General features: G+C 48.4%; 1 protein-coding gene across 1 annotated transcript in view; it reads left to right on the top strand.

Annotated features, from left to right (window-relative positions):
• Positions 1-518: 518 nt before the first annotated feature.
• Positions 519-12345, top strand: part of DLEC1 (deleted in lung and esophageal cancer 1) — a gene marked incomplete at both ends in the record, with an annotated part of 31794 nt that continues 19967 nt past the window's right edge. The window contains 13 exons of the mRNA XM_010143660.1: positions 519-659; positions 2084-2240; positions 2385-2495; positions 3554-3738; positions 3981-4201; positions 4419-4500; positions 4885-4972; positions 5758-5931; positions 6723-6859; positions 7347-7439; positions 8655-8745; positions 9627-9789; positions 11445-11637. Coding sequence (XP_010141962.1) covers positions 519-659; positions 2084-2240; positions 2385-2495; positions 3554-3738; positions 3981-4201; positions 4419-4500; positions 4885-4972; positions 5758-5931; positions 6723-6859; positions 7347-7439; positions 8655-8745; positions 9627-9789; positions 11445-11637 — 1836 coding nt within the window. The remainder of the gene's footprint in view (positions 660-2083; positions 2241-2384; positions 2496-3553; positions 3739-3980; positions 4202-4418; positions 4501-4884; positions 4973-5757; positions 5932-6722; positions 6860-7346; positions 7440-8654; positions 8746-9626; positions 9790-11444; positions 11638-12345) is intronic.

Here is a 12345-nt window from a genome sequence, read left to right as displayed (position 1 = left end):
GGCACGCAGGTAACGCAGCGGGGCTGGGCAGCGCGGGCACACGCACACCCGCACACACACACACCCCCCGCACGCACACCCCTGCACACGCACACACTCTGCAAACAGCCTCAGGCACAGGCACAGCCCTACACCCAGACACAGACACCAGGACACCTGGACACACAGACACCTGGACAGCCAGCCAGACAGATACCACCCACGTGCCCGCTGGGACACCCAGGCTCACAACGACTGGCAGACACACACATACACCCTGTTGTACTGGTTTGGCTGGGGCAGAGTTAATTTTCTTCGCGGTAGCTCTGACCTGGTGTACACGGAGGGCCCAGGCTGACACCCCCGCCCCAGTGCCCACACACGCACATGCAGCGTGTGTCCGTAGGTGCCTTTCCCAGCCCTTGGCCCTCTCCTCCTCCTCCTCGGTTTGCTGATTCCAGCCATCTCCACATGCCAGGGGGTCTCCTCACACCCTGGCTCAGATTTTGAGCACTAACATCCTCTTTCTCTGTCCTCAGGACATCTCCCACTTGCTGGCCAGCATCTTTGAGGACCTGTACACTGGAGACATTATCGGGGAGGACGTGAAGACCAGCTGGACCAGGTCTCGAGGAGGAGCCGATGCCTATCACGAGAGATTTACAGAGGAGCTACAGAAGGTACAAGCAGAAACCAAGTTGGAGTTTGGAGCTCTGTTCAGCCGTTCACCACAGCTCCATCTCCGCTCTCGATGGCTTTTCAGACACAGAGTAGAACCAGTAGAACCAGTAGCCCGTTAAACCCCTGTTCTGCTGCCTGGCACCTTCTCGCTGTCACTGCTGGTCGGTGTGCTGGGCTCCCCATTGTGCAGTGCAGTTTTCTCACGTGCTGGTTTTGGAGCCAGATGGTGCAAACCTCATCTACACGTGCTTCCCGCGGCAGCGCGCTGTGCCACGGGGACCGGTCGTGGTTACGGCACTGGGCATCCTGGGTGGAGTGACCCGCGGAAACGCAAAGCACTGGTGGGCATGGCTCTGAGCGCTCCCCTCGGTGTGTACAGCAGGTGCTGTAGCTGGGTGGCTGGAGCAATGGGTGTTTTTTCCACTTTGGGTCACCGTACCCCCTCAGAGGGTACCAGAGGTGAAAAATTGGAAGTTTGGTATTTTTTGGGGGGGTCAGTAACACATGTGAGTGCTTACTCCTGAGATGTGCTGCTTGGATCAGATTCATTTCACCTGACAGTGCCTGTGGGTAACCTGTGTGTTACAGCTGAACTAGGCACTCAGGGCTCTCGATCAGCAGAAACAAACAAACAAACAAAACCCCCCAAAAATTAAAAAAGGGAAAGAAAGAAAAAAAACCCACATGGTTTTTGTGCAAAATCCCTCTGATCCATTTTTCATTTTAGGTATCAACCCTGCTGTGGGGTGGAATTGTATCCTGGATTCCAGCGGCAGTGGAGGGACCCCAGAATGAGCAGGAGAGGAGGAGGCTTCTCATTTCAGCTGAGATGCTTCCTATCCTCTCTATTAAATTATTAACGCTGTTAAATAATTATTTAACTCTGTCAAATGAGCCGAAGGGTTAAACCTTGTCACAGGAAAGTTCCACAGAAAGCCCAGCTGTGCTGCAGAGGCCCTGGAGCCCAATGTCTCTCGGCTTCTCTCGGTGTGGTCTCGCCTGTCTCTGTGCCTCTGCTGTCTTCCCTCCTGAACTTCCACTGATACCTCGTGGAGGGAGGATTTTTCTTTCTGAATTGTGAACCCGGAGGAGCAAAGTGTTGCTGTTGAGATGCCTTGGAGTTTTAGAAACCTTCCGAGTAACCAGGAGGGAACGTTCTCTTTAAACTTGTTCCTCCGCTTACAGGCAGAAGGCAGGTGTCCTTGTCCTGACAGGCTCAAATCATCTTGCACACGTTTTTCTTCCTCTTACCCGGCAGGGGTGAGGTGACGGGAATGGCATGTCAGCAGCCCAGGCGATGCCTGTCGAGTGCGGGTGTTTTGCCGAGCTGCCTGCATTTTCCCCAAGGGCAAGCAGAGAACACGTGTCTGAGGGGATCTTCGCAGCTCTAACTACACCCGCTTCTCTACACCCGCCCCGACAGCTCCTCGCCGAGTGTCAGTGCCGAGCGACAGAGGCTGACAGAGCAGAGGAGAGCATCGTCCGGGCCCAGGAGCGAGCAAGAGCTGAAGAAGAAAGGGCACTGCCGGTGCCGCAGGCGGGCATGGGGAACGATCTCCCCCAGGTGGGGCTGCCGCCAGGTGAGGGCTCTGGAAGCACTGTCCGTCCCCAGGGACTCTCCGGGGGCCTGGCGACAACGCTCCAGGGTGCTGCTAGGGCTGCCGCCAGGCTCAGAGAGCTGGGGGGGTTGTTGAACTGGGGTTGTGTTTGTTTTACCGTTGCAGTGACATCCTCTTTCAGGTGGATTGTGGATAATGAACTTCTCAGAAAGAATCATTTAACCTGCCCTGATGACTACATCCCTGATAAATTCCCTGTCACCAGAGCACCGAGAGGTAACTTGTGTGGCAGAAACAGTTTGGGCTTCTCAGAGCACGCGATAGGAGCTGGAGCACTGAGGATGCGGCAGCCCTGAGTTCAGTTTCCTGCCAAAGCTGAGGGAACTCGAGTGTTACAGGCATAAAATTCTACTGAAGGGACGTTGAACAAATAACATCCATAAATTGAAAATTAGTGGGTTTAAATGTGCTTACATGTGAAATTTAACAGTGGTTGCACATTCGTTGACGGTTCTTTCTGTCTGGCACAAGAACTGTATTAATTGTGACTGCTCTGCCTCGATTCAGCTTCCTTGGCTCAAAGCTGCAGCTCCGTCTTGTACACTGTGGAGGGAAGTGGTGACAGTGAAGTAAAAACTGTGTTCAATGACAGAAAGTTGTACTTTTTATTTTGGGTTTAAAACTTCCCAGTTCTGGATATATATCAGTTTAATTTGCAAATGATAAACATCTTTTGGGCAGTGTCAAGACTTCTTTAGTTCTTTGACTCTTGTGTGTGCCGAGGTGAAAGGCAGGTGAAAAAATGAGTATTTTCAGTCAAGTCCAAATAAACATTTCAGAGTAATCAGCTTAGCCACACATCCAAGGATCTGGGATTTTATTTTCCTTTGCAATTCCAAACAAAGCCAAAGACCTAGCAGTTCAGTTTCCTGCGGTGGCAGTTCAGCTGTCCAGCTGCAGGAACACGGGATGAGCTGGTACACCTTGTTCCTGTCCATTTTCCGACTGTCAGGAGTCCATCAGATCGATGTTTTTGTAAAGCGAACAGGACATTCCCCATCCCGCTCACCCCTAAGGTTAGCAGAGCTCTCTGAGAGGAACGTACCTTTCTTTGTACACGCCTTGTTTAATTACCGCATTGCTGAAAGTTCTCTTACTAAAGCACTGCACTTCGCTTGTGCAGAATGAATACAAACGGAAATTAAATTCTAGAGGATTTGTAGTGTTGTTTTTCCATCAAGAAGGCTAAAATAGATTCATGCACCTATGCTTACAATAAATGCTTATTATTCACGTTTTTATCTTCTAGAACTAAATTTTTCTGTGAATTGCAGGAAAATCAGAACCTGGCTACGTCAAAGAGACATCTAGTTTTCAGCAGCGTGTTTCTTTAGGCTCGCAGGACCAGGTGCCTGCACACCTGCAGAAAGTATCTGGTAGCCTGACACACGTGTCTTTAAGCACGTTAACTCGGTCTTCAACGCCCGTCTGCAGCCACCGGACCCCAAGGAGGGGGCAGGTACGTTCTACACATCTGCCAGAGCGGCGGGGCTGCTGCTGCCCCTGGGACGGGGAGCGAGCACCAACGCTCGGCGATTTGGCTGCAAGACGTATTTTAGCTGATCTCTTCAGAAAAGAGAAATGCAACTTTTCCACGCGAATGTTCAATGCTGTGTGGCTGTAATTAGACGTGATACCTTTTTCATCATCCTCAGAACTGCCGTGTTTAAGTTTGCACCACGATCTCTTTGTTTTTCAAAGAAAACTAAGACCCCACCAAAGCTGGCCCGGAAAGATGGGCAGCGCAGAGCAGAGAGAGAAAGTGCACGTGCTTACCTTGCCAGACTTGAGAAAAGGCAGAATTACTTGAAGAACCCCCGCTTCTTCCCACCAAATGCTCCTCAAGGAGGCAAATCTCTCGTCGTTTCTCCAGGAGAGGTGGAACAAACCATAGCCAGAGGAAAAGCAGCAGATCTCAAAGGGTACGGGGTGTGCGTAGCTTCTTGATTCAGCACACAGAGAGCTCCGCCTCGGAACGACCGGGGACGGGCACCCAGGTCTCATGAGCTACATGTCTGAGTAGTCTCTGAGGAAACAAAGCGCATCCGCGTGACATTTGGGCTTTGCTGGGCAGTTTCTCACTTTGTCAGTGTTTTAAGAGCTAGGCAGTAAGGTAAGGTCTCCTTTTTTATCTTTCAGTGATACCTCACTTGTTCCTGTGTTTCTTGCCATTCCACCTACTGTTTTGTTTTCTGATTATGAAGTTGGCCGAGTTTACGAGGTGAGAACTTACTTCTTTGTAGAGAGTTAATTCTACTACTGAGAACCGTTTTGTCCTGCCACCATCTACAGTTTTCATCCAGTCTTTTGGCTTTCTGCAGTTTGAGAAAAGTCTGAGTTTTTTCTTTCTGTTGACTTAATGACCCTTTCTGTAGCTTCCTTGAAGATGTTCTTTCATATGTGCCACTGACACACTAACCAGGGAAAACTAAAGTCCCGGTTTCGTTCTGGTAGTATCTGATTCAGCCTTTACTGAATACACTGAGATTTTTAGGTAGGTTGCAACGATGAATCGGTTACTACTAGCAGAGAACAAGGGAAATGCGGACATTGGAATGAGCGATGATAAACACAACAGAGTGTTCTATTTTCTTTTTAAATGAAGATGACCATGGAGCTGCAGAACGTCACTTCGACGTGTCATCATGTAAGAGTTATCCCCCCCTCTACCTCAGCATTTGCCATTGGGCCAGGTAAGGGTCCTTTTCACTGCCTTTAAGATGTCAACAGGTAAGTTACCTCATTTATCTGCTTGAACAAAGGTTTTTCAGAGACGTTCTGTTTGGTTCTGCTATCCATCCTGCTCAGATCTTTAGAAACTGAAGGCTGACTTATGTCTCTAGGACCATTCCAGTGCAACTCATTAGCTGACTCAAATCGTCTAATGAGGAATTCAAGAAGACTAACGAACATTAAAGTGTTTGAAGTGACAGTGAAATGTATCCATGGAACACCTAGACTGAGTCTTACCCAAAATTCATCTAGGAACAGACACGGTTTCTACTGAAATCATTAGGGGGAGAGGGCAAGAAATAACATCCTTGAGTTGCAGCAAGGAAGGTCAGAGGAGGAAAACATCTGTCCTATAGTGGGATAGCCAGGCACTGGGACAGACTGACCAAGGAGGCGGTGCCGTCTCGGTCACAACGCTGGAGAATATGTAGAAGTTAGATGCCCCTTTGTAAGCCTTGTGTTTGTGGCCTGAGTAATGTCTCTAGGTTTGTCCTCACTGTTTTATGTAGTTATGAGAAGCATATTTCAGACAAAAAATCTTCTTCGAGTTCAAGTGGAAGATGAGCACCCACCCAGCTTACACGGGCAGGCCCTTTGTGGTCGTTCATTCCTATCATCTCCACTTAGGCAATAACTGGGGCGAGCTGACAGGCACCTTTCCAGAAGGAGATGTCATCATAAACACATAGGCCACCTCGGGGAGGTTGTCCCTTTTTTTAATTCCCTGCTTTTGTTTTTCCCCAAGGAAAATTTCCTGGAAAGGGAGGAATGATTGCTCCTGGGATGACGTGCCAGTATACGGTCCAGTTTATCCCTGAACATCTAGGAGATTGTGAAGATTGTATATTAGTGGAGACTCAAGTATCAGATCCTCTTCGCGTCCCGATCCAAGCTAAAAGACCACCTCCAGTGTTAACGTGTCAGTAACGGCCAGTTCTTACCATCCTCCACAGTTAAACGGACTTGGGGTCTTTCTTTTTGATTTGACTATCTGCAATTTTATGTCACAAAACAAATATGAACGAACTTGGCAGTGCAGTTTCTACAGCTGCATATCTACCTCATTTTCACCCATGATAGCTTTATTAGTTATCAAAACGTAATCCTGACAAATTTTTCCTCAATTATTTGTTCTTGCCACATCCAGCTCTTGGGTTTCTTCACTGTATTAGAGCAGTGAGCAGGAGCCACTTTTCTAGGTTTGTTTCCTGAAGTCCTGACTGTAGTTACTGATCCTAAATACTAAGGGATTGTGCTGTAGTTATAAATATTTGATGCTATTAATTAATATTCCTGGGCTATTGCATTAATAATAAATACGTGGATACGGCATATCTGCAGTATTCACTTCTCAGATACCTACCCTCAACTTTTTTTGGAGAAACTGTTTTGGGGAAAGTGTGTAGATTTTTTGTAAATTCACCTTTCCTGTTACATGGAGCTTTTTAAAACATCGTCTGCACTCTTGTTATTGTTCGTAGAGTCTTTAAGCAGGAAGCACCATTAAAATGTAAGATGAATGTAGAAACGTGCCCCTCATACTGTTTAACTTCCGAAAGGAGAGAAATCGGGGGCTTTTAGGACGGCGGCACCGAGCGTTTTCCTCGGCAGTACTGCTGTCTGCAGAGAGTCCCTCGAGAAGCAGCGGGCTTCGCCTGCCCCTCACCTTGGCTGCCCCTGCAGCCTGATTTTCTGTGTTATCCGTTGCAGTGCCTCACCTTATCGACTGTGGTTCCTGCCTTGTTGGACGGATAAAAGTAGTGATGATTTTCTGTAGAAATGAGGGAGTTAGCCCTGGGAAGTTCCATATAACACCAAAGGAAGCCTGGCCACCTCCGAACACCACAGTGAGTGATGAGAAGGGAAGCACTGGACAGGTATGGTGTAGGTGCCCTGACACGAGGGGTTTTGAGCTAGTCATGGTGTATTAGCACAGAAGTCACAAGCCTTGCTGGGGACATCTGTGTCGTGCCTCCCAAAATGCTCTACCTTTCCAGCTCAAAAAGATCATAAGTGCAGAAGGACAGGCAGAGCTCCTATGCGCAGGCATAGCTGTTCTTCTGTGAACGAGAGTATGAGGGCTCCTGGCACTGTCTGGTCACTGTGGAGACAGCGCCTCCCCTCCTGCTTCCACTGAGGCAATTATAACGCATGGGGCATTTCTGCTAATTAAGCCGGATACACGAGACACATACTTCTGAGATGTGTGGAAAAACATGACAACAAGAGGCAAACCAGTGATGTTGTAGCGTACTGCTTGTTTTAGGTAACCTGCATTTTAAAAACAACAACCTGATCAATCTAATCTATTAATTTTTGTTTTTAACCCCTTAGGCTGTTGATACTGTTGGTTTTGTGACACAAGGTCCTTTCGGGATCCATCCTGGTGTTTACGAGCTAGCTCCAGGACAGAGCACGGCAGTCGAGGTTAGTACCAACTGCTATAGAAAGTGTTTGTACTTTACCAAATACATTACTCTAGCAGGATCATTTTAGAAGATCTTGGCAGGCCCTTGCGAATCTGGGGTTGTGCGAGGAAAAACACTCAAAGCCTTTTGTGCAGTTGTGCTGCAGTTGTGCTGCAGTTGTGCTGGAAGGATTGCAGTTGTAAGTCTTGCTGGAGAATTCTTCATTGTGACTTTGAAGTCTTGCTTAGCCTCTCAGAGACTGGTCAGATTTTCCACACACAAAGAATCCTCTTAGAGAAAACAGGAGTCGAAGAACATACGAGGGCTTATTTCACTCCAGCTGGGGCATCAAGTCCAAGAAACTTTTCCTTTCTGAGCTTCCTTGGAAAAAAAAAAGGACATTTGGAGGAAAATATTCTTTCATTGTAGAGCAGCAGGTACAAATCCTTCACTTGGGCTCTGCTCTTTCCTGAAAAACGCCCGCAGCAGGTGTGAATTAGTGGTTGCCACCACTGCTGTGGCTGACGTGGAATGCATTTTATTACAGCATCACAGTGGGGAGGGGAATGGTGACGGCAGGCATGGCCAGGCTCCAGCCCTGCCTGCGACCGGGGCCTCCGGCTGTGGGTAGGAGGGCTGCGTCAGACCGCCGTGGATCAAGGAGAAACGTTTCTCCTCCTTTCTGTCTCCCCAGGTGCATTGCTTAGCAGGGCCAGGCCCCCTGCGAGAGGAAGAGGAGGTGGCTTTAGCAGGGGCTGGGTTTGAGGAGGCAGTGGATTACAGGCAGAAGAACCACAGCGCACACTGCACAGCCAAGGGTGCTGGCCCCTGAACCAGTTTTGTGGAGGTGGAACTTGGGTCGGGCACACAGCGGCTGCCCTGCTCACACTGCTGTAGCTTGACAGGCAGCGGTGACATTGCTCAGCCAGGGACTGAGGGCAGATCCAGTTCTGGGGTGCAGCTCATGGACTGCCCCAGCAGACAGCCACATCTCCAGCGGCCGCAAAGGCAGCCTCTGGGGACCATGCAGACGCACACGTGTGATTTAGTGCCCCAGCAAACACCTAGCTCTTCCCGGGCTGTAGTAAGGGAATGTGACACTCTCTTTCTTGCAAATGTAAGATCTAATTACTCACCGCTCAAACTCTCCCTCAGAGAAGATTTACGAACTGAAATCTATTACTTCCTGGAGAGAAATCACTCACAGACATTGCTACCGCACTTCTCTTTGCAGGTAGCGTTTTTCCCTTCTTTTCCAGAAGTCTCAGAGCAGACATACACCATTGTTTGTGACAACGGCCAAGTCAATGATGTTACAGTCACAGGTTTGTTTCCAACACCTTTCAGAGACCCTGTTTCTAACACTGTAGACGTTCAGCTAATGTGAGTGGCGGTCAATGGCTTGAAGTGATGGTAGCAATTTATGTCATTGGGTTAAGCAAATACTTTGTCCCCTAATGGTGTTAAATGCTAAGCATTTTTATTAATATTATTACTGCTCCATCCCAGTGCATGAAATACTTGGGATTCAGCAAGCACTGAGCCCTTAACCAAAGATCCATGTGTAAAATATCACCAAGAAGCAGAAAAGAAAACCAGCAGACTGGTGCAATTTGTTCCTCAGCCTTCTGTATCAGTAAGAAAACACAACAACCTGTAAGGCATCAGCTTTAACAGGGCAGAAACACATCTGGGTGCGAAGCAAATTTGAGGCACACTTTGGATTAGGATATTCAGGAGAGAGAGGCAGGTTTCGGATCAGCTAATGAAACCAGCTGAAGTTCATGTAAATGTTAGTGCTTGCCCTCTAAGTGTTTGACTCGTAGTCTATTTAACGACTTTGTTACAGGTATTTCCTTTGGAAATATTTTTAATACTGTATTTGCTGCTTCTTTTTATTTTAATACCCTGCTCAAAACAGCTGGGAGCCACATTACCAGCCATTGCAGACGCCCCGCTCACTTCAGCGAAACGATGCTGGTGTGAGCTGAGGCTGTGGCCCTGAAATCCCAAGCTGCTAAATTCGTGAAGATCTCTATTGATAGATGTTGACAAGCAAAGAACTTTGGGAAAACATTGTACAATTAACACACTGGAGTCCTGAAACTTGAGGAAGCACCAGATGTAATCAGTAAGGGCCATCGCCTGCATTGGCTGCTAATGAGCGATGTGAGCGGTAACAGTAACACCTCTGTGCTTCTTCAAGGGCTTGGGCAGCTGATAGCTCTGGAGCTTCTGTTTGTCACCGGTGGAGAAAGCAGACCTGAAGCTGGTGAAGTTCCTGATGTGACAGCACAACATCTCGTACAATTTGAGCCCCAAAACCCACACACCACTGAGGAGAAGAAACTGGTTATAAGGAACTCTACGTACGTAGCTACTGTTACTAGAGTAGTGCTCTGACATCCTGGGAGGGGGCTCATTTGTGAGACCGTGTTCTCTCGAACTGGAGAGACCTTCACGCACTCAAGAAACTTTGTGCAGAAGCCTTGCTTCTTTTTGCTCCATCGTTTAGAGGTGATTAAAGCTCAAGGATATGCTTGTAAGCAAAGGACTATTACACATAGATCGAACGTTTATGGCAAGCATTAGCTGTAGCATTTGCTTCATACAGAGCCAGGGTCGATGTATTTGCTTCAGTACGGATAAATCACAACTCCAACAGTTCGTACGTAGGGATGGCTGCAGGAAATATTACACAAGGTCATCCAGACAAGGCTTACCCAACTTTACATGTCTACAGTGTATACTTGTGCAACCAAGCTGGGCACGCTGTTCTCTTCCTTCCTTAGCGGGGGGAAATCGTTGCTTCTAAGGATGCAATTCTGACCATAGCCATCTCCCACAGAACAGGACGTAACACATCCTGGACTCCAGTGATGAAAACGGGAGCCCAGCGTAACTAGCTCAAGATTCCTCCTATGGAGTCCTGGTAGATACAGATCCAGTTCTGTCTGAAGTCAGGGACTATGCCCCTGGGCACTGTTACACTGCCCTGAACACAGTGGCTGTGTTCACACCCTGACCGTGCTCAGAATCAGTCAGGCAGTAACAGAAGTACACGACTGAGCACGATGGCAGTAGTTAGAGGCTGCAGACCATCAAAGCAGTGAGGAGGTCAGTTTAGATACCTTAAGGCACTAAACTGCTACTTGCTACAGTGAATTTCTGGAAGTTTGTTCTGCGGCCTGGAAACCACACATGCCTGATGCCAGACCAGGACGCTGTTTGGGTAAAGGAAGCGGAATTTGGAGAGCTGGGTGCAGGAGAGCACTCTGCCCATTCCCATGTTTTCTCTGTGCTCTGGTCGTGGCAGCAGCTCTGCACGTCTGGTGGCAGCATTGCTATGGAACAAAGCCGGGCAGGCTGAGGCTGAGCCCCACGGCAGCAGGGAGGAGAAAACTCTGCTGCTGGAGGAAGCGATAGGAGAAATCGTGCATGTGCGGTTTTGTCCTTGATACCGTCAAATACCAGAGCCCTTTTCGAGGTCAGCAAGGTTTGAAACCCCATGGAGACAGTCCATGGAGTACACTCCTGCTGCAGCAACCAGAGCCCGTGCTGTATCCTCAGCTGGAGCCAGCGATTTTCCCGACGGGTTGAAGGCTACATCTCGCACTTGGGCTAAATTCAGGATGTTACGTAGATCATCAGCGCTGATGCAATGCAAACAGGCTGATAACAGCAGGAACGGTCCTGCTGATCCCAGCTGCTTGAGAGAGGAGCTGTGGAGTTTCCTCACAGCTGCATTACGTGACAGGTTGAATAAGGCAAGAGAGTGTTAACATATCTGACTCGTCTGTATAATTTCCTTCCCTGTTCTTTGTATAGTTCATATACTCTGACTCTCTGCTTCCTCATCAGCTTTGTAGCTCGCAAAGACTGCTCAGTCTAACCCCTGTCGTGTTTAAAGGGAGGAATTCCCTGCATGGAAAAAGGAACTGAATTTTTTCTCCCCATGTTTCACTCAAAAACCTCTGATTTTTTTAATCATAGCTTTTTTTGTTGTTTATCGGTCTCTCTGCAGCCACATAGAACTTCCTTTCTACTGGCAGATAATAAAGCCTAATCCGAAACCATTAACACCAAGAGAAACAGGAGGCTTTATGAGACTCAAATACAACGGAGACACAGAGTCAGCCTTCTCCCTAAGTCCCGAGCAGGGAGTTCTTCTTCCCCAGGGGGACCATGAGTTTATTCTCACTTACACTCCACAGCAGGTAAAGCTTATGATTCCTTCCTATCAACAAACGCCAGCTGGGTATTTTTATGCAAGTCATAAAATCCTTGCTGTGCCACTTTCTAAATTAAACTTCATTAGCTGGTACTCTGCTCTGTAAACCATGTTCAAAATGCAGACAGTTACTGAAAGAAAACATGTTTTGACTGCAAAGTGTGAGACAGTTTCTGACCTCATGTCACTTTTGGTACTGACTGGGCATGATTAACTCTACACTGCAACCACGGACACATCCTCAGAGCTGCAGCTGTGCTGGCTGGTGAAGTCACCTCCCTCACCACACCAGCAGCTCCTCCACAGCCTCCCGACCCTTCCCCTTCTGCTGGGGGAGCAGCTCTGGGGATGGGCCCGGACCTCCTGCAGCCTCAATAGGTTTGGTTAATTACCAGTGACGATTTACACTGTTCCCAGCTGCAGCTCCTGGGGGCTGCGGTGGGTTTTGGGAGAGCGGGGGGAGGTTGGGTAGGTGTGTGGTGAGTTGAGTTGAAGGAGTAGCAGTAGGTTTTGGCAGAGGAATGATGGCAAGTAGGTGAAAAGGGATGCGCCCACGTCTGACTCCAGCTGTGGCAGTGGCTGTTGTCTTGGTTTCTGCTCTGCTGTCAGTGTAAGTAAGGAGCCTGAGTTCACTGTATTTAAAGAAAGCCTGGGAGTGGGAATGTCCCATGCTGTGGTGATGGACGGCTGCAGG

The sequence above is a fragment of the Buceros rhinoceros genome, unplaced genomic scaffold (genome assembly GCF_000710305.1).
Source record: "Buceros rhinoceros silvestris isolate BGI_N320 unplaced genomic scaffold, ASM71030v1 scaffold11679, whole genome shotgun sequence".
Taxonomy (NCBI): domain Eukaryota; kingdom Metazoa; phylum Chordata; class Aves; order Bucerotiformes; family Bucerotidae; genus Buceros; species Buceros rhinoceros.
This window is presented reverse-complemented; position numbering and strand designations above follow the sequence as displayed.